This window comes from Myotis daubentonii, chromosome 11 (assembly GCF_963259705.1).
Source record: "Myotis daubentonii chromosome 11, mMyoDau2.1, whole genome shotgun sequence".
Lineage (NCBI taxonomy): Eukaryota > Metazoa > Chordata > Mammalia > Chiroptera > Vespertilionidae > Myotis > Myotis daubentonii.
In genome coordinates this window covers 79,943,314-79,964,445 of record NC_081850.1, presented here as the reverse complement: position 1 = coordinate 79,964,445, position 21,132 = coordinate 79,943,314, and the positions used below count along the sequence as shown (strand labels likewise).

Here is a 21,132-nt window from a genome sequence, read left to right as displayed (position 1 = left end):
GAGCAGGGGTATTTATGGGGCGGGACATCCGGGAGACATCCGGGAGCCGGGGCTGGCAGCTGCCTGTGGATGGTTCCCTTCCCCTCCCCTCCTTCTGTCTCTTCCTTCAGGCAGGAAACCTGGGGCCAGGATAGCTGCCATTTCCAGCAAGGCTCAGGGCCAAGGTCATGCAGGTGTGGGCACACACACACACTTAGACACATACACACACACACACACACATACACACACACACACACACACGTAGCTACTGTTCCCAGGCGGGTATGGTGCACCTTTGCCACGCCCTCGGATCCGGGTGGCTGGTGCCCTCAGCCCACCTTGGCCAGTCACTGGGAATGGTCCGGTGGCTCTGGGCAGGGGCTAGACCAGGGGTGGGCAAACTTTTTGACTCGAGGGCCACAATGGGTTCTTAAACTGGACCGGAGGGCCGGAACAAAAGCATGGATGGAGTTTTTGTGTGAACTAATATAAATTCAAAGTAAACATCATTACATAAAAGGGTACGGTCTTTTTTCCCAATAGTTTCATTCATTTCAAATGGGCCGGATCCGGTCCGGGGGCCGTAGTTGGCCCACAGCTGGACTAGACAATATGCTAAGAAGAAGGTGCGTTAGGTTACTGGCACAGATTCAGCGTGCTAACGCGCCCCAAACGCCTCACTTTCCCCGTGAAAATGAAGCCAGTGAAGAGCTGCAGATCCTGGTTCCCAGGGCCCAGCTGTCGCCTTAAATAAGCTGCATCACTACTCCATCCCAGGACGCAACACCGCCTCAGAGGCCTTCCCACACAGGGTTCCCGGAGGGTTCCATTCCGGTAAAGGAAGTCCGGGCCCCTTGGAGAACAGATGGCAAAGTCCACCCAACAGAGTGCTCCCCGCTTCGCCTTCCCAGTGGAAGCTGTGATCTGTCTACACTCCTCCACTTAGTGCAGGCGGGTTCCGTTCTGAACTTGAAATCTATGAATTCCTCCTGGTGGGCAGCAGAAAGCACAGGCCCAGCCAAACTCCTCCCTCTTCTGACAAAGGAAGGCAGCCCCATCCTGGCTCTGGAGGTGGTCCTGGCTACTGTTTTTAAATATCGGGGTTAAATGTAAATCGCATACAATACTGTAGTTTAACAATTTATGAGTTCAATTCAGTGATATTCACTGCAGTCACACTATTGTGCAACCATCACCACCATCTAGTTCCAAATCATTGCATCACCCCAAACAGAAACTTTGTGTCCACTGATCAGTATCTCCCCTCTCCCAGCTGCTGCTGTTCTTCTCGCTGCCTCATTCAATATTCCTATTCTAAACATTTTTTCTTTATTATTGATTTTCTTTTTTAGAGAGGGATGGGGAGAATGAAACATGGACCTCTCCCCTGGGACTCCTCAGATGATGTGCTGTCAGAGTGAGGGGGGTGGTCCAGCGCCTGGTCCTGGGTGAAATTGTTATAGAATTTACAAGGCGACCCCCGGGGGTACCAGGAAAACCCCATTTATTTTCAGATGTTTCACATGGACCAGTATAGGCCTCAGGGGACGCTGTTTCTCTCCAAATCCTGAGCAAGTCAATATGGAGGACGCTTTCCCTTTATACCCTTAGGTTTCTTTGTCCTCCAAATATGGGCTGGGACTTCCGGACCTTCGGCGGGCTCTGCAAAAAGCCTCCTGTGCTGGGCTGAGGGCAGTGGGACCACATCTCAAGGCCTGGCCTGGCGCCAGCACTGATGACTCCCTCTGGGGGTTGTGTGTTGTTCATGGTTCATGGCCCCTCTAAAACAGGGGTGGTCCTTAGGTAAACAGGTCTTGCAGGACCAGATAATTCAAGGAGGGCCAGTGACTAGAGTATAGGCCAGGGGTCGGCAAACTCATTAGTCAACAGAGCCAAATATCAACAGTACAATGATTGAAATTTCTTTTGAGAGCCTCATTTTTTAAACTTAAGCTATGTAGGTAGGTACATTGTTATTAACATACCTATATAGTTTAAGTACTGTTGATATTTGGCGCCTCCCCCGTGCTGCGTATCCCGTGGCCCGCTTGTGCCGCGTCTCCCATCAGCCGACCGACCGACCAACCGACCGACACCCCCCACTTCTTCTAATGCCACTTCTTCAAAATAGACTCGCCGAGGCCTAAATCCGACTTCTGCGCATGGCCAGGAAGTTTCAATGGCACTGTAGTGCACACCCACACATGGTATTTTGTGGAAGAGCCACACTACAGTGGCCAAAGAGCCCCATGTGGCTCGCGAGCCGCGGTTTGCCGACCACTGGTATAGACTAACAAGCATGTGCATTAGGTTACTGGAACAGATTCAGATTGCTAGCCCCTCCCCGAAAAGTTTCTCATTTCCCCATCATCATCCCCCCTTCCCCACCCCCACCTTAGGGATTTAATAGAAGGCTCAGAGGGAGGGAGCAGGGTGTTCAGCAGCTCACGATTTTTCCATCTTTATTACCTAAGGCCATGGTCGGCAAACTGAGGCTCGCGAGCCACATGAGGCTCTTTGGCCCCCTGAGTATGGCTCTTCCTAAGCCTTAGGAGTACCCTAATTAAGTTCATAACAATGTACCTACCTATATAGTTTACGTTTAAAAAATTTGGCTCTCAAAGGAAATTTCAATCATTGTTCTGTTGATATTTGGCTCTATTGACTAATGAGTTTGTTAACCACTGACCTAAGGGATTGTGCTGGCAGTCCAGAGACCTGGTCTGGAGTAACATCTGGGGCTTCAGGGCTTATTGATTCTATCTCTATTAGCTGTTCTAAGCCTGTTGGCTTTCTTTGAGGAAAGGACAGGGAATGTGCACAGGTTTCTTCATTTCCGGCTTCAGAGCTGGTGGAGTGGTGAGAAGCACGTCTCAGAGTCCCATCTATTTCTTCTCCAGTTGGACCATCGTCCTCGCTCTGCTCATGTCTGTCTAACTGCCTAACCATCCCCTCAAGGACCCTGGCTCTGAATTCTTTCAGGGAAAACGGTCATCAGTGGGCTCCTCTGGCTACTCCATGCTGAAGAGGGATGGAGTTTTCTTTCAGAGCCAAGAGATCCTCCTGTCTGTCAGAGGGAGGATGAGGCCTGGGCACAGTAGGAGGTGGGCTTGTGGCCTGGTGGAGATAGACTGTATTATAAAATTTAGTGTTATTGAGCAATTAGAACTGCAAGAGTTACAACCAATGGTCTGCTGGAAGGGAAAGAAAGCATTTCAGTTCTAATAACTTGTATTGAAATAGAATTTATCTCTTAAAATCACCTTTATGTTTAATAAAAGAGCCAAAGTAAGACTAATTTATTTATTGCATTTAATTTGGCCTGATTGTTTGCATAAATACAACAGGAATGGTAACTGACCACTTTTGCCGGAATTTCATGATTGAGTCTTAATTGCCCCGTATGGCAGGGAAGCCAGGCCATCCAGCTGCCGTCAGACCTGCCTGCAGTATCTGCTGAATTAGGTGAACCCCTCACCTGCAGAGACTCCACCCAGCCCCATGCCCTAGGCCAGTGGTAGGCAAACTGTGGTTTGTGAGCCATATGTGGCTCTTTGGCCCCTTGAGTGTGGCTCTTCCACAAAATACCACATGCGGGCGTGCACATACAGTGCGATTGAAACTTCGTGGCCCATGTGCAGAAGTCGGTATGTTGTGGAAGAGCCACACTCAAGGGGCCAAAGAGCCCCATGTGGCTCCAGAGCCACAGATTGCCAACCAATGTCCTAGGCTTCAAGTCTCATTTAAGCAGCCCTCCTCCTCATCGTGGCCTAGAGAGTGTGGGGGTTCCACAGGGACGCAGAGGTGCCCTCGTTCCTCCCCTTCCACTCTGACCAACCACCAGCGATGCCCGGGGTACGGGCCTGATGCTCCAGCATTAGCCATTTTCAGGGCTGCTGAGCAAGATATCAGGCTTTCTCTATGGCACTGTTATTGGTTCAAGTATTTAGAGTCCAGACAATACTTTCTAAAACATGATGCTCCAGTCAAAGTTTTCGGTCAATAAAACTACTATTGGAAACCCGTCTTATTGAATTTATGCAAAGAAACACATTGCCATGATTCATTTATTAAGAATTGCCAAATTTCGGAGGGATCCGAAAGGGAGGAAAATACACTGACCTGCTTTAAGATCTTCTGATATTCCTTGCCAGACCTTTTCATGGACTTCCCAGAGTAATATGTTTCCAAATATTTTATAACAAAATAGTACCTGTCTTTAAATGACAAGAAGAAAATTAAAATGTGTAACCCCCTTCTAGGACAGCTAATATATGGCTATAACAATGGCGCTCAGTGTGGGAAACTGGACACTCGCCAGTTACTCCCAAAGACTACTAAAGCCTGTAGACCAACATAGGTCTATAGTAATTGCTGGCATCTGCATTAAAATCTGTAAGAGAATCAAAGATCAATATAACATATTAACATAATGAAGTACAATGCTGGCACTGTGGCCACCTGAGGCAGCCAAATTTCCTGCTACCAAACATGACACAGGGTAGGCTATACAAACATCTCAGGGAGGTGGCTAAAGTCCACTTTTGACCCTCCCACACCAAGCAAAACTGTCCTTGTCTCTCTGGAGTCATGTCCATGAAGACGCAGGCATCATCTAAGTCCATTACACAGTTTTCTGCAGGCCCCTGTCAGGGCTGTGTGTGGCGGCCAGTTTTTCTTTCTAGCCACAAACACAGTCTGTCCAATTTCCCTAACATGCATTCTGGCAGGGAAAAGTTGTTTTCTGTACACAGGCAGCTTAACCCCTATATAACTGGGCTTGGACATTTCCCCAGAAAGTTGTAGTCCACATTAGCAAGTTTATCCTGCAGTCTCCTGTCCACCCATCCGGCGTTTCGGCCAGTGCCTCAGTCAGACTTGTCTCCCGTAGAATCTCAAAGTCCTGAAGGCTCTCCGGTCCAGGGAGAGTGCCTTCCCTTTACCCTCCCCTGCCTTGCCATCCCTTTGGCTCTAAGCAGTAAGCTAAACACAGCCTGGGCTGCAGGGAGAGACAAGTTTGCACACTGGAAAGCGCTCCTGTACCGTGGCTTGGGTGTCAGGCCTCTGCCTTCCTGCCTGTCCTCTTTCTGGGCAGCGACCTTGATCTTTTCCACAGGCTTCTTTGTAAGTAAGAACAGGGCATCTGGCCATCTGCTCCCCACCCCCATCTCCGCTACCTTCCCCCCCCCCCCCCACCAACCCGGTGTCTTGACCCACCGCTTAGTCTTAGGGGTTAAATCTGCTTCTCTGGGAGAGTTCAAAGTACTGGAAGCCCTCTCACTCAAAGGGAATGTCTTTTCTCTCTATACTCCTAGTAAGTCCTCCCTGTACTAGTAACTGCAGTTGAAGTGCTGCAGTTTTAACACTTTCAGCACATTTGCAAACAGGGAGGTTTCACTAGCTCCAAGGCTGCCCGCTTTCACAGATCCCAGGGCTCACTGCTTGTCACCCTTTAACCAGCAAACCAAACGCTTAAGTCTTTTGTTGCATGTTGTACAACACTTATACCTCACTGGGCAGCAACTTGGGTGTCGGCTCACTGGCATCCCAGGCCTCTTGCTGCAGCTTCCGCTTCTCCAGGTGGCTGCAGACGGCTTGGGCATCCAGCCCCTCCACCTTCTTTCACCTGGCTCTTGGGAGCTGAGTCTTTGGTCTGCCTTGCAACCAGCTCCAAATCACCAGAGCAGCTGCAGACTTTAGCCCCGTCTCTCCTCCACCTGGCTCCTGTTCTGACTGCTTCTTTTCTGCCTGCTACTAAAATATTACTCTCTGCCTTCTCATCACATACATAAACTTCATAAATTTTACACTTCTGAATTAGTCTTTAAACCTTCTTCTTATGTCCTTCAAAAATGCATAACCATGCCTCAATCCTTCTACTGAGTATCTCTACTCTAATAGTCTTTCCTCTCTGCCATATCCTTAGTAACTTGTACTGGCCTTTTCTTTCCGGACTATAGGATTAACCCTTTTTAATCTGGCCAATATAATACTATATCCCAAAGTTTCCCTGCTTGAACATTTCTACACAGTCTAACAAGCACTCATTAGCCTTTGCCTGCCAAGCTCAGAGACAGAAACCTTCGCCTCTCTGTTTAAATGTGAAAGCCTCCCCCCCCCCCCCCCCAGTTTTTATCCTGCCTCCTGTCCCTTGTTGCATTAACCATTCCCTCCATCCTTGGTAAGAAGGGAGAAATGGTGCTGTAAATAACTTTGTTTAAATCTCCTTGAGATTTAAATGACTTTACAACTCTTTTGCAAATAGTTAACCTTAGAACTCATTTTTTTTCCTCTCGCTTCACCTCACGAGGAGTAAACTTGCCTGGGTTGCAACGTTTATAAATTTTACACCTTTAAATTAACCTTAGAATCTTAAAATTTTAAGGCAGTATTGCATAATGATAAATCAGGGGACAGCAAATTAAAGTCCCTACTTTACAGACATAGACAAAAATTTCATTAGCTAACAGTTTCTGGCGGGCTAATACCCTGAAAGACCAGATGATCCCCAAGACTAAGGATTCTTGGCAGCTGCTGGGACACCCTGCAATCTCTATCACAGCTTAGCCTCACCACACACAACTAGGCTTCCCCTAAAGTGGGACTCGTCCCATCTTTAAACAAAGTAAACAACAAAGAGACATAAAACATTAAAACATTCACAAACACTCTCATGTTTCCCATCCTCGTCCATAAGCTGGGGGCCCTTGGTTTCGCGGAGAGACATCTACATTGCAGGCAGCGTTCTGAGCCCTTCTCAGTTTTCTTTAGCACACATTCTAACGAAGCATGTTTACAGGAACGACTTCCCATGTTTGCAGCCAGACGGCACAATCCCCTCCCAGTTAACAGAGACACAGGACAACACAAGGTAGCTTTGCTTCACGTAGGCTTTCATACTCACATTCACACCAGTCAGTTCCAGTTGTGACTTTCACCCACAGAAAGTCCCTGAGGCAAATATTTTGCCTAAGTAGTGATCAGCTCCTTCTACGCCTAAAGGCAGGCCTGACCTTGACTGGTCCCTGAGGGAAAACTCACCCGTCAGATGTCTGGTCCTGAAAAGGGCTTTCCTGTCCTCCGTGGAGTCCACTGGAGTGTTAGTGGTGGCCCCGGTCACCAGGGCCCAATGACGACTGAGACCCAGTAAATCACTGGAGCAGGCTTTCCCATCATCATGGGCTTGGTTGAGTGAGCCCACCCGCCTGTTCTCATGAGGCGATGCCTCAAGGGGGCTAATTCGGCTGTGTGAGCTCGGTCATGGGGACCATATTTATGTTACAGAATTTACCAGGCGACAGAAAAATATGCAGGAGTGCCAGGAAAAAACATTTATTTTCAGCTGTTTCATATGTACCAGTACAGGACTCAGGGGAGGCTGTTTCTCTCCACATCCTGAGCAAGTAAATATGGAGGAAGCTTTTCCTTTATACCATTTTGGTTTCTTTGTCTCTCAAATATGGGATGGGACTTCCAGACCATTTGTGCGCTTTGCAAAAAGTCTCATGTGCTGGGTTGGGGATAGTGAGACCACATCTCAAGTCCTGATCTGGCACCTGCACTGATGACTCCATCTGGGGGTTGTGTATTGTTCATGGTTTATGGCCTCTGTAAAATGGGGGTAGTACTTAGGTAAACAGGTCTGGCAGGACCAGATAATTAAAGAAGGGCCAGTGACTAGACCAGCCGTGGCAAACTACGGCCCGCGGGCCGGATCCGGCCCGTTTGAAATGAATAAAACTAAAAAAAAAAAAGACCGTAGCCTTTTATGTAATGATGTTTACTTTGAATTTATATTAGTTCACACAAACACTCCATCCATGCTTTTGTTCCGGCCCTCCGGTCCAGTTTAAGAACCCATTGTGGCCCTTGAGTCAAAAAGTTTGCCCACCCCCGGACTAGACTATAAACTAACAAGATCGTGCATTAGGTTACTGGCACAGATTCAGATTGCTAGACTCCCACAAGTGTGTCACTTTCCTCATGAAAATGAAGCCAGTGAAGAGCTGCAGATCCTGGTTCCCAGGGCCCAGCTGTCGCCTTAAATAAGCTGCATCACAAATCCATCCCAGGACACAACACCGCTTCAGAGGCCTTCCCTACACAGGGTTCCCGGAGGGTTCCAATCCGGTAAAGAAAGGCTGGGCCCTTGGAGAACAGAATATGAAGTCCGCCTAACTAAGTGCTCCCCGCCTCGCCTCCCTCGTGGTAGCTGTGATCTGTCTACACTCCCCCACTTAGTGCTTGCGGGTTCTGTTCTGAACTTGAAATCTATGAATTCCGAGAAACCAAGATGGCGGCCTAGGTCAATACTGGAGATTGTTGCCTCCCACAACCATTTCAAAAATAAAACTAAAAGATGGAATGGACATCACCCAGAACCACAGGAAGGCTGGCTGAGTGGAAATTCTACAACTAGAAGGAAAGAGAAAAGCATACTGAGACTCAGAGGAGGAGTGGTGCAGAAGTAAAATATAGAGGTATGAGGTGCATGCGGAGAGGGCTGGCGGCTGAGGACACGGTTGTCCTTTTCAATTGGGAGGGAGTCTCAAGCTCTGAGCTCCAGTTCCAGGCGAGTCTCTGGGGAACCGGACTCATACGGGAGGAACTGGACTGTCTGGCATCAGTCGGAACTCCAGGGCAGCTTTCTCTCGGGTGTGTTTGCAGCGATTGTCGAGACACTGAGAAGTGGGGCCTCTGAGGGCAGGACTGAGTAGCCATAACTGCTCCTTCCACCCTGTTAATCCCCTGGGACCCTGCCCCACCCGAGCTGAGCAGGGAGGCTTTTGCATATGAAAGGCCTGGCCCTTTGCAATCTCATAATTACCTAACAAACTGCAGCTGGCCCAAGGCCCTATGGCAACTTGCATTGCTTCACAGCTGGCTCCTGCTGGATAGCCTCAGGCAAAGGCTAGATTAGCACCTCCTTAGAGATCCAGGAGACAGTGGTCAGAGTGGGACCATCCAGATTGCAGCTCCTCAGATCCATAAAGGACACACTCAGGGGGCAGACTCAGTGAGCACCAAAGCCCCACTGAAGCAAGTCTTGCCCCAGAGGGGTGTTTCCAGCACAGAAGTTCTCCCACTGCAGACACAGCTGATTCTCACAGCCAATTGGCCTGGAGGGCAATCCCTCCCAGTGTTAACTACAACAATGAAGGCTTAACTACAACAAGACTGTGCACAAAGCCCACAAGGGGGTGCACCAAGAGTGTCTACCACAGGTAATTGGGGAGGCTGAGCCACTGGGCCCTATAGGACACCTAGCACAGAAAGCCACTCTATCGACACAGCGAAGCATGAAAAAATGCGGAGACAAAGAAACAGGACACAGATGACAGAAATGGAGGAAAGAAAACTACTGGATATAGAGTTCAAAACCATACCTTTAAGGTTTTTCAAGAATTTTCTAGAAACCACCGATAAACTTAATGAGACCCTCAAGAAATCTAATGAGACCCTCGAGGTTGTGATAAAGGACCAACTAGAAATTAAGCATACACTGACTGAAATAAAGAATATTATACAGACTCCCAATAGCGGTCTAGAGGATCCCAAGAATCAAGTCAAAGATTTGAAATATGAAGAAGCAAAAACACCCAATCGGAAAAGCAAAATGAAAAAAGAATCCCAAAATAGGAAGATAGTGTAAGAAGCCTCTGGGACAGCTTCAAGCATACCAACATCCGAATTATAGGGGTGCCAGAAGAAGAGAGAAAGCAAGATATTGAAAACCTATTTGAAGAAATAATGACAGAAAATTTCCCGTACCTGGTGAAAGAAATAGACTTACAAGTCCAGGAAGCTCAGAGAACCCCAAAACAAAAGGAATCCAAAGAGGACCACACCAGGACACATCATCATTAAAATGCCAAGAGCAAAAGACAAAGAGAGAATCCTAAAAGCAGCAAGAGAAAGACAGTCAGTTACCCATACGACTGTCAGCTGATTTCTCAACAGAAACTTTGCAGGCCAGAAGGGAGTGGCAAGAAATATTCAAAGTGATGAATGCCAAGAACCTACAACCAAGATTACTTTATCCAGCAAAGCTATCATTCAGAATTGAAGGTCAGATAAAGAGCTTCACAGATAAGGAAAAGCTAAAGGAGTTCATCACCACCAAACCAATATTATATGAAATGCTGAAAGGTATCCTTTAAGAAGAGGAAGAAGAAGAAAAAGGTAAAGATACAAATTATGAACAACAAATACACATCTATCAACAAGTGAATCTAAAAATCAAGTGAATAAATAATCTGATGAACAGAATGAACTGGTGATTATAATAGAATCAGGATCATAGAAAGGGAGTGGACTGACTATTCTTGGGGGAGAAAGGGGTGTGGGAGATGCGGGAAGAGACTGAACAAGAATCGTGCACCTATGGATGAGGACAGTGGGGCGGGGGGGATGGAGAGGGGGTGGGAACCGGGTGGAGAGGAGCTATGGGGGGAAAAAGAGGAACAAATGTAATAATCTGAACAATAAAGATTTAATTAAAAAAAAAAGAAATCTATGAATTCCTCCTGGTGGGCAGCAGAAACCACAGGCCCAGCCAAACTCCTCCCTCTTCTGAAAAAGGAAGGTGGTCTTGGCTACTGTTTTTGAAAATCAGAGTAAAATATAAATCACATAAAATACTATAGTTTAACGATGTATGAATTCAATTCAGTGATATTCATTGCAGTCACACTATTGTGCAACCATCACCACCATCTAGTTCCAAATCATTGCATCACCCCAAACAGAAACTTTGTGTCCACTGATCAGTATCTCCCCTCTCCCAGCTGCTGCTATTCAACATCCTGTCTCAGTCACTGCCTAGTCTACACATTTTTCTTTATTATTGATTTTCTTTTCAGACAGGAAGGGAGAGAGAGAAACGGGGATTTGATACACAGATCAACAGCCTCCTGCACGCCCCCTACTGGGGACTGAGGCCTGCATGTGCAGTATTGGGAATGCAAAGGGTGACTGGCTGGTGCATGGGAAGACGCTCAACCGATGGAACCACACTGGCCGGGCTACTTTCTTTACTTTGAAATTGTGTTGTTGAGAGTATTGCAGATGTCTACCATTTCTCCTTTGCCCCTCTCCACCCAGCTCCCACCCCAGCCGAGCCTCTCCCGAGTCTATTGTCAATGAATACATGCCTAATAGTTCTTGATTAACACTTTTATACAGCTCACAAGTTGTCTCGGTTCCCGCCCCATCTTTTAATTTCTTCCTGCCCTGCCTCCCACCTCCACTCTGGGATCTGTCCTTTTCCATGCTTCCATGTCGATGGTTATGTTTTATTCATCAGTTTATTTGGTTCATTCGATTCCACATGAGTGAGATCATGTGACACTTGTCTTTCTCCCACTGGCTTATTTCACTCAGTTTAATAGTCTCCAGGTCCCTCCATGCTGTCTCAACGGGTAAGAGTTCCTTCGTTTTCACTGCTATTTAGTATTCCAAGGTGTGAATGTACCACAGCCTTTTTTCATCCACTAATCTACTGATGGGCACTTGGGCTGTCTCCAGATCTTGGCTATTGACAATAATGCTGCTAGGAACATGGGAGGTGCACACACCCTTTCTGATTGGTGCTTCAGGATTCTTAGGATATTCCCAGAAGTGGGATCACTGTGTCAAACGGCAGTTCCATTTTTAATTTTTGAGGCAGCTCCATACTGTTCTCCACAGTGGCCGCACCAGTGCGCATGCCACCAGCAGTGCACGAGGGTTCCCTCTTCTCCACACCCGGCCAGCACTTGTCGTTTGTGGACTTGCTGACAGTGGCCATCCAGGCAGGTGTCAGCTGATTAACACTGCGGTTGTAGTTTGCATCTCTCTGTGATGAGTGGCCTCCATGGCCTTGTGTACATACTCAGAATTACTTCCTACAGAACAGGTTCTCAGAATTGGACTTGCTGGCCAAAGACCTGTTAACAAATGAACCCTCAAACCCTTTGCTCCCCGGTCCTCACCCACACGCCCAGCCTGCCAGGTTCCTGCTTCCCACTGTGGGGTCCCCTCTCCACCTGCATCACAGGAGACCTGGGCTCGGGATCCGCAGGCAGCCAGCGTGGCCGGTGTCTGTGGATCCATGTGGTGCTGAGGACAGCCCCAGGGGTGACGTAAGCCAGGCTGTGGCCTGCGTACAAGCACGGCTCCTGGTAGCAAAGGGCTGAGGGGCCGCTGGCCTGGGAGGGCTCTGCTGTCCCCGGGCCCTGAGTGCCCCCAACCCTGGAAAAGGCAGTGCTGCCAGCTCCACAAAGACAGGAGCCCGGGGTTTGTCCATGCAGCTTCCTCTGGTTCCCGAGTGAGACACCCTCCCTGAGCCACACGCTGCCTTTCTGCTCTCACACACTCTGCTCAGACCTCTCTCCCTCTGTCTCTGTGTGTCTCCATTATCTCTGTCTCTCCCTCTGTATGTCTTTGTCTGTCCCACCCTCGATCTCTCTCTGATGCTCCAGGTCGTGGTGCACTTCTGAAGCCAGGCCCTTCCTCTTCCTCAGGGAAGCCCCCAGGCTGGGCGGGAGCCCCCTTCCCTCCACACCTGTGCCCACCTGAGCCTCCAGCCCTCCCTCCTGGGCTGCTGGTACTGAGTGTGAGGGGTGCCCTCCCTGAGGGCAGGACCACCCTGTGCTGCTCTCGGTCCCCACACCCAGCTCGGACTGCACACCGTGGTCCCTCGGACCCAGGCTCAGCCACGTGGCTGCCCAGGAGCACACAGCCCTCTCTGTCCAGAGGCGACATGCCCAGTCCCCTGTGAACTCCCTTTATTAAGCTCCGGAGCTCGAAGTGGGGCCTGGCCTGGCCTGGAGGGAAGCAGGCCCCCTTCTTTGAGGGTGAGCACAGCCCCTTGTCAATGAGCCACAATGCAGGGCACTGTGCACCCAGCTGAGTTCCTGTAGCCCCTGCCCAGGGCCTCCTGACCATTCCCAGTAACCGGCCAGGTGGGCTGAGGGCACCAGCCACCCGGATCCACAGGTCCTGGCAAAGGTGGACCATGCCTGCCTGGGAACAGTAGCCTTGAATGTGTGCTTGCGTGCACGCGTGTGTGTGTGTGTGTGTGTGTGTGTGTGTGTGCCCACACCTGCATGACATTGGCCCTGAGCCTGGCTGGAAATGGCAGCTAATCTGGCCCCAGGTGTACTGCCCGGAGGAAGGGGCAGAGGGAGGGGAGAGGAAGGGAACCATCCACAGGCAGCTGCCAGCCCTGGCTCCCGGATGTCTCCCGGATGTCTCGCCCCATAAATACCCCTGCTCCGAGGTAGGGGCCCTGAGACAGGCACACGCACCATGGGGCACCTGGAGCTGGCTGTCTTAGGCCTCGCCTGCTGCTTGGCAGTAGTGAGCGCAGCAACGGTAAGCGAGAGCCCAGTGGGTGAGGAGGGGCCCCTGTCTGCTCCCCAAACCAGGCCTGAGAACTGGGTAGGGAACTGCGGAGGGGAGGTAGGGAGGATAGAGGTGAAGGGGGCAGGCAGGTGAGGCGCTGGCAGGAAGAGGCCCGAGAGCCTACACCCAGCAGGCACTTTCCTGGCCCTTCCTCTGTTCCTGCATCCACGCTCACGCTGTGGCCCAGGCGCACCTCAAATACAGGACGCCCGCGAATTTGAACATCAGAAACCAGCAATAAGTTCTGGTACAGGCGCTCTCCAGGGCACACAGGGTGCACTGACGCCAAACACAAACAACACCCCAGGGTCACTGGCGTCCTCAGTGCTGATTTGCGGAGTCCGCCTTGGCCACCAGGGCCCTCAGGGTGTTCCTCTGTCCGGGGATGGCCATGGCCCCGCACAGAAGGGAGCTGGGCCCTGAGCAGGCCAGCAGGTTGCCCATCACAGCCCCCAGCATTGGAACAGGAGTCTGGACCTCGGTCAAGTTCAAACCGGAACCCGGCCCCCTGAGGGCGACACCCACCTGCTTGCCAGTGGCCGGGGCCCCTCCAGGGTCACTCAGAAGCCCTGGGGCAGCGACGGTGTCTCCTTCCTCAGGGCCCTTCTACGGGGCGAGGAGCGGGGCTTCCACAGGAACCCACAGCTACAGGCAGGCATGACTAGGGAAACCCCACCTGGATGCTGTCCTGGACCCCTAGAGCCAGCAGGGGTGGCCACCCCACCCAGCCTGCGCCCCCTGACCCTGGCCCTCTCCCCAGCTGGGCGTGGTGCCCACGGAAGGGGGCTTCGTGGAGGGCGTCAACAAGAAGCTCGGCCTCTTCGGCATCGGCGGCCGCTCTGTGGACATCTTCAAGGGCATCCCCTTCGCTGCCCCGCCCAAGGTCCTGGAGAAACCCCAGCCGCACCCCGGCTGGCAAGGTGGGAGTCGGTGGGTGGTTGGTGGGTGCTGGGCTGGCCCTGTGGCTGCGGTGGCGGGTGGGGCCACCATCCTCATGCTTTTGCTGAATTTACCAGGCGACCGAAAAAATATGCAGGAGCACCGGAGGCACAGGAAAAACCCATTTATTTCCAGACAGTTCACATGTGCCGGTCCAGTGACTCAGGGGAGTCTGTTTCTCTCCAAATCCCGAGCCCCCAATATGGAGGAAGCTTTCTTTTCTACCCTTTTGGCATCCTTGTCCCCCAAATATGAATCATACTTCCGGACCTTTCCCAGGCTTTGCAAAAGCGCTGGATGGGTGCAGTGGGACCACCTCTCAAGGCCTGGCTTGGCGTCAACACTGATAACTCCATCTGGGGATGGTGATGGCCTCTCAAAAATGGAGTAGTATTTTGGGTAAACAGGTCTTGCAGGACCAGATAATTAAAGGGGCAGTGAGTAGATTCAGATTACTAGCACCCCAAAAATATCTCATTTTCCCCATCAACACCAGCCCCTCTTGTTCCCCACAGGGACCCTGAAGGCCAAGGACTTCAAGCAGGAATGCCTGCAAGCCCCTCTCATCCCATTAAATACCAAGGGCTCCGAGGACTGCCTCTACCTCAACATCTGGGTCCCCCAGGGCCAGAAGGAAGGTACATCCGCCCACCCCATGCCCTCCAGGTCCCTGAACCTGCATGAAGCGCCCAGGCAGCCAGAGGCCCAGCCCTGCCCAGCCCCTTCGCTTGTGGGGGCTCCAGAGCTGAAATTCCCTGAAACAAGCACCAAGAGGGATGGGGAGGGGACAGTTGGGGTCACCGGGCCTGCTCTCCTGCCTCAGTTTCCCAGAACCTGCCTGTCATGATCTGGATCTACGGTGGCGGCTTCTACAGCGGGTCCGCCGAAGAAAAAAGCTTCTTCAATCAGTATCTCCACGACGGGGAGGAGATCGCCACGCGGGGCAACGTCATTGTGGTCACCTTCAACTACCGCCTCGGGGCGCTGGGCTTCCTCAGCACTGGGGACGCCAACCTGCCAGGTGTGCTGGGCGCCTTGGGCCAGGGGTGAGGGAGCAGTTGGGGGACCCTTCGGCACCACTTTCTCCCAACAACTCCTGACAGTCTCCCAGAGAGACCCAGAATTCTACTGGCAGAGCAGGAAGCTGGGGATGGACAGTGAGACACCGGAGCCCATCTGCAGCTGTAGTGAGAGAAGTGGCTGCCAGCCAGCCCGGCAGGGACCCAGGGAGACCAGTGAGCAGGCACAGGGACCCAGGATGACCAGGGAGTGGGGACAGGGTTCCAGGGGGACCAGGGAGTGTGGACATGGACCCAGTGAGACCAGAAAGCAGGGACAGGGACCCAGTGAGAGACAGAAGATGAGACACTGAGGTGGTGCCTAGGGGGACACAGAGCCATGGGACAGACAAGAGGGACGGTGTCAGGGAGGAAGATGAGCAGCCTGGCCCTCCTGTTCCTGGTCCCCTACCTGAGCCCCACACCCCCTCCAGCACCTCATCCAACCAGGTTCTGGGGACCCGCTCTGCACCATCCTGGGGCTTGACAGGGGTCTCCACATGGAGGACACTCTCCTCCCACCCCAGTCCCTGATGGGCTCCCCCACCTGCCCCAGGTAACTACGGCCTTTGGGACCAGCACATGGCCATCGCGTGGGTGAAGAGGAACATTGCAGCCTTCGGGGGGGACCCCGGCAACATCACCATCTTTGGTCAATCAGCCGGAGGTGCCAGCGTCTCTCTGCAGGTCTGGGGACCCCTGGAGGGCGGGCCTTCCTCCCAGGGTGCTGGGGGAGCAGATAGGGGCTGTGGGGAACAGCATGAAGCTGACAGTCTTGCAGTTTCTGGCTGAGCCTGGGTGTGGGCAGGAGAGGCGAGGCCATGGTAACAGAACCTCTGTGTGTCGCAGGTCCTCTCTCCCTACAACAAGGGCCTCATCCGGCGAGCCATCAGCCAGAGCGGCTCGGCAGTGGCCTCCTGGGCCATCCAGAGGGACCCTCTCCGCTGGGCCAAGCAGGTAAAGGGGAGCTGCAGTGGGGGAGGGGGGAGGTTTACCTCCTGTCCACTCCCTGTCCTGGTCCCCATGGCCGTCTGCCCCGCAGTGGCCTCACTTACCTGTCTCCCTGCAACCCCCAGATCGCCAAGAAGGTGGGCTGCCCCCAGGACGATACCGCCAGGATGGCCAAGTGTCTGAAGGCCACCGAGCCCCGGGCCCTGGCACTGGCCCATAAGATTAACCCATTCGGCATGGCGTGTGAGTGGGGGCTCCACATGGGGGGCCGGCCATGCTCCCCAAGAAGTGAGGAAGTGCCGGGTCTGCAGCCTGGCCCATCACCCGCTCACTGGCACCTGTAGGCAACAACATGCCACCATGGCCCTGATGCCTGTGTGGCCCCACTGGCTGTGCTGAGGGCGCCATCCCACCGTCTTATCCTCCAAGTTTCCGATCCCTTTGGGAAGCGGGTGCGCATTTGGGCGCACGCCAAACCATGCTGCGTACAGTCATTTGTAACCAATTGTAGGGACCAGACCAAGCACCTTTGAACTAGTACCAGCGGTCGCCTCTGGTGGTCCGTGAGTTCTGAAAGGTTGGCGACCGGTGACCTAGCTGACCGCTGACTCTCCTGAGCCACCCTGCGGTCTCTTCAGGGGACATTCAGGCTTCCGTGGGGAGGGAGGGCAATGCAGACCTGGCACAGGGCCTGGCTCACAGACCAGCACAAGCCAGCCCTCACTCCAGCAGCTCCTCAATTGCGCTTGGTCTTCCTCCTCCCGATTCTGGCCGAGCAAGAAGAGAGGGAGACAGGGACGCCCACTCCAGGACAGGACAGGCGCGGCCTCAGGCCCAGTGGCTGTCAGCGGGACGGTTTGGCCCCAGGGAGCCTGTGGCAGTCTGCACACAATCTGGGTTGCCACACTGGGGGGTGCTGACATCAGCAGGTGGGGCCAGGGAGGCTGCTCCACACCCGCAGGGCAGCCCAGGACATAGAATTATCCGGCCCCATGTCAGGGGACAGGCTGAGGACCCTGGTCTGGATCAGAGGAGGCAGGGGCCCCCGGGGCAGGAGGCCTGGCAGGAGGGCTCTGGAAGGTGCTAGAAGCCGTTGCTCTCCATGCAGCCGACGTGGTGGTCCTCGTCCCTGTCATTGATGGAGACTTTATCCCTGATGAGCCCATCAACCTTTTCGCCAACACGGCCGACATTGACTACATCGCTGGCACCAACAACATGGATGCCCACTTCCTTGTCAGATTATTCGTACCGGCTGTCGACATTGACCTGCTGACCATTACGGGGTGAGTAGGGCGCAGGGCCCAGGGTGGTACCTGGGGGACTCTGGAAGAGGCATGTGGTGAGGGAGGAGGTCGACAGGTGTAGCGGGCCTTCTGCAGTCCCCTGGTGTGCAGTAAGGTTGGAGGTGGGGGTGCATGTGGGTCCCCTCCCACTGGCCAGGTACAGGGTCCAGTGCTGGCTTGATTCCTACAGGAAGGACTTCTACAAGGTGGTCAGCTGGGTCACCATTGCCAAGGGGCCCAGAGGTGCCAATGCCACCTTTGACTTCTACACGGCGTCCTGGGCCAATGACTCCTCCCAGCTGGCCAAGAGAAAGACGGTGGTGGACTTTGCAACCGACTACTACTTCCTGATGCCCACGAAGATAGATGTGGCCCAGCACAGAGCCAATGCCAAGTGAGGGCCGGGGAGGGGAGGCCTGGGTCATGGACCTGCCCATCAAGGCCTCCCCAGTGGGCGGCTCAGGGTGTCAGGGAGGCCCGGGAAAGCCGTGATGGGGTCCCAGCAGTGCCTGCACCATGTGCCTTGCCCAGGCCTGTAGAGACTGAGAAGGCCCCTCCTCATCTCCCAGCTCAGGGGACTTTACAGGGCCCTCCTCAGCCCACAGGCCTCCCCTGGCAGCGCCTACAGCCTGCCCGCATGCCCACACTGAGGGGAACAGAACAGGGGATGGTGGTCTCTGTTGTGAGTTTGGAGTTTGTCAACATTCAAAACAACTTTGGCCTGTGGCCAGCTGGTATACCACCAGTGAAAACAAAAAGTAAATTAGGAATGCTGACACAGAAGGGAGAGAAAACAATACCATCCATCTGATAAAGATCACAAATTCATTGCAGAGAAAAGGAAGGAAGACACCTCCATAGGCTTTGGGGAGGGAAGTGTGGATATACTTGACATCCCAGGACCCACAACCCCTGGGCCTTCCCTTCCCCTGGTGCAGGGACCCAGGTCCCTCCTGACTCTGGAGATTCCCGGGTGCTCCCTGCAATACCCATGGCTTCCCTCCAGGGCCCAGCTCTGGGCTGGGCAGTCCAGCTGAGCTCCCTGACAAACTGGGCCGTGTCTCCCGCCTCAGGAGTGCCCGGACCTACACCTACCTGTTCTCCAAGCCCTCTCGCAAACCATTCTACCCCAGCTGGGTGGGCGCCGACCACGCCGAGGATGTCCCGTACGTGTTTGGGAGACCTTTTGCCACCCCCCTGAGCTACCGGGCCCAAGACAGGACTGTCTCCCAGGCCATGATCGCCTACTGGACCAACTTTGCCAGAACTGGGTAAGGCGGGTGAGGCTGGGCCAGGCCTCCTGCCACCTGGGCCCACATGCCTGTCCCCTCATGTACACTTAACCTCCGTGACCTGCAGTACCCTCTGTGTGTGAGGATAGAATGTACTGGAAGGGCTCTGGCTGGTTTGGCTCAGTGGATAGAGCCTGCGCCAGTGTCCTGAAGGGTCCCGGGTTTGATTCCCGTCAAGGGCACGTACCTCAGTTGCGGGCTCAAACGCCGGCCCTTGTGGGCGTGTTGGGGATGTGTGTCTTACATCAATGTTGCTTTCTCTCTGTCTCTCCCCCTCCTTTTCACTCTCCATTGAAATAAACAGAATAATATCTTTAGTTGCGGGTTAAACTAAGGGTTGGAGTACTGCCTGGGCCTCAGTTCACGCACATGCCCAGCCCAAGTCCAGGAGACTGTGAGGTGCCCCGGTGGATCAGGTCAGCATGGAGGTCTCCAGCCTTCTGTGAGCCCTCAGACCCCACCTGGCCTTTTCCTCATCTGCAGGGACCCCAACCAGGGCCACATGGCTGTGCCCACCCAATGGGAGCCCTACACCCAGGAAAACGGCAACTACCTGGAGATTAACAACAAGATGGATGGCCAGTCCATGAAGCAGCACCTGAGGAGCAGCTACCTGCAGTACTGGACCCAGACCTACCAGGCACTGCCCACCGTGAACGAAGACGAGGCTGGCCCTGTGCCCGCCTTGGACGACGCTGAGGCCGTCCCCTGAGCCCCCCACTGGTGACTCTGAGGGGCTCAGATGTCCGCAGCCATCGGCTCTAATGTCCTGTCCCAGGATCCAACCTCCCTCCCCAGCTCTTCCTGAATAAAGCCGCTTTGCCCTCTGGCAACCCTCTTTGCCCTCATGATCTCAGCTGCCCGTACAGTCTCTGCACGTGTCCTGCTCAGGAAGTGGGGTGGCCCCCTCATTTAAGCGGAGGAAAGAGGGTCAGAGAGGTGTCAGCGCCAGGGCGGAGCTCAGGCTGTGGGCCCTGAGTGGGGCCCCTAACCCCATGGGCAATTGTCTCTAGACCAGTGCAATGGACCCAGCCTTGGCCATGACCGCTGGGTGTGGGAGCGTGCTCTGTTTAAAGGGAATGGCCTAGGAGGGAAACGGAATCGCCTCTAGCTGGGTCCCAGGCAGTGACAGCAATGCATCCCGCTGGGCTCAGAGAAGAGGGTACAAGGCTTGGACTTGGGTGCCCACCGGCAGGGCCAGGGCTGCTGCCCGCTGACTCTTGCAGAGTCCGGAGGGGAGCTGGAGGCAGAGGTGAGACGCAGGGCCATGGCCACCTCAGCAAGGTCTGGGACAGGGCACCTCCTGCACTGAGGGCTCCCCCATCCTGACCTCCCATGGCCCAGGTGGTGGGCACTGTGGACACCCCCGTTGTAGACAGTTACTGTGAGACATGCTCACCTGTTCAAACACAAATAGGGACTCGGAGACAGAAGTGCGGTGAAAGCGAGACCTTGACTGCGCTCTGGAGAGCGGTTGTCCGCCCATTGCACAGGCTCACCTGGGGCGGGAACACAGTCCACTTAATCAGCCGTCCTCCGGTTCCTCATTGGCTGCGTGCTATGGGCTCAGCTGTTTCCTGACAAGTCCACTAGGTCCTCCCATTGGGCCATTTAATAAAATTGGGCTGAGGCCTTTTCTAGTTGCCTCCCCCTCTCCTTGTCTAGCTGATGCTGGTGCCTGGAGGGTCGCCACCATGATGCCGGCCCACGCCCAACAGGGCCTTGGTCTCCCATCCTCATCCCTCCCCCTCCCTTCTCTGTGCCTGGGGAGGTTCAGCCACCACTTCCATCAGAAGCTGGCCATGCTGGCCCGTGTCCTTCAGCGCCAGGGCTCCTAGACGGGTCACATGCCCCAGTCCCTCACAGAAAGGACTCAAGCCCAGGTCTAAGACATCAAAGCTCACCAGGTCAGCTCATAGCAGGAGTGAGGGCTCAGAGGAGAGAAGGTTCCTGCTGGGGGTGTGCATGGCAGGGGCAGCTCAGGACACCAGCCGGCCACCCTGATGCACACGGTCCAGTGTTTCCCTGGCCAGGCGGTGGGAACAGCGGGCAGTGTGGGTGGTGTTACTCCCACCCTCCCTGTCCCATCCTTCCACCTCCCCCACGAGAGGATCAAAGCGCCCACCTCCCCATGGCAGAACCACAGCACAGCCCTGGACAGCGAGGGCAGCCAGCCAGGGGCTGGGGGCTCTCAGGGCTCCAGCCCGTCTACCCTTCAGGACCAGGGAGTCTAAATTG

At 53.5% G+C, this 21,132-nt stretch overlaps 2 protein-coding genes across 3 annotated transcripts in view; one reads left to right on the top strand and one right to left on the bottom strand.

Moving 5' to 3' along the window:
- LOC132212513 (bile salt-activated lipase-like) overlaps nucleotides 1-21,132 on the bottom strand; it is a 51,359-nt gene that overhangs the window by 6,435 nt on the left and 23,792 nt on the right.
- LOC132212511 (bile salt-activated lipase-like) lies at nucleotides 13,207-19,734 on the top strand. Of its 2 annotated transcripts, XM_059658398.1 has the most exons (11): nucleotides 13,207-13,338; nucleotides 14,129-14,288; nucleotides 14,823-14,945; nucleotides 15,131-15,328; nucleotides 15,922-16,052; nucleotides 16,215-16,322; nucleotides 16,442-16,559; nucleotides 17,425-17,602; nucleotides 17,793-17,996; nucleotides 18,676-18,873; nucleotides 19,378-19,733. In XM_059658398.1, exons 1-11 carry the CDS (start codon nucleotides 13,273-13,275, stop codon nucleotides 19,604-19,606), a joined length of 1,713 nt encoding a protein of 570 aa, XP_059514381.1. In that variant the 5' UTR covers nucleotides 13,207-13,272; the 3' UTR covers nucleotides 19,607-19,733. The 2 variants fall into 2 exon arrangements, with proteins under 2 accessions (XP_059514381.1, XP_059514382.1); XM_059658399.1 differs by lacking the exon at nucleotides 17,793-17,996 and having other exon boundaries at nucleotides 19,378-19,734.

Bases quoted from the DNA above. Each gene is read 5' to 3' on its own strand.
- LOC132212511 (XM_059658398.1), top strand. From the start codon at position 13,273: ATGGGGCACCTGGAGCTGGCTGTCTTAGGCCTCGCCTGCTGCTTGGCA. The intron at 14,946-15,130 runs GTACATCCGCCC...CTCCTGCCTCAG, and splicing joins CCCCCAGGGCCAGAAGGAAG to TTTCCCAGAACCTGCCTGTC. The intron at 16,560-17,424 runs GTGAGTGGGGGC...CTCTCCATGCAG, and splicing joins TAACCCATTCGGCATGGCGT to CCGACGTGGTGGTCCTCGTC.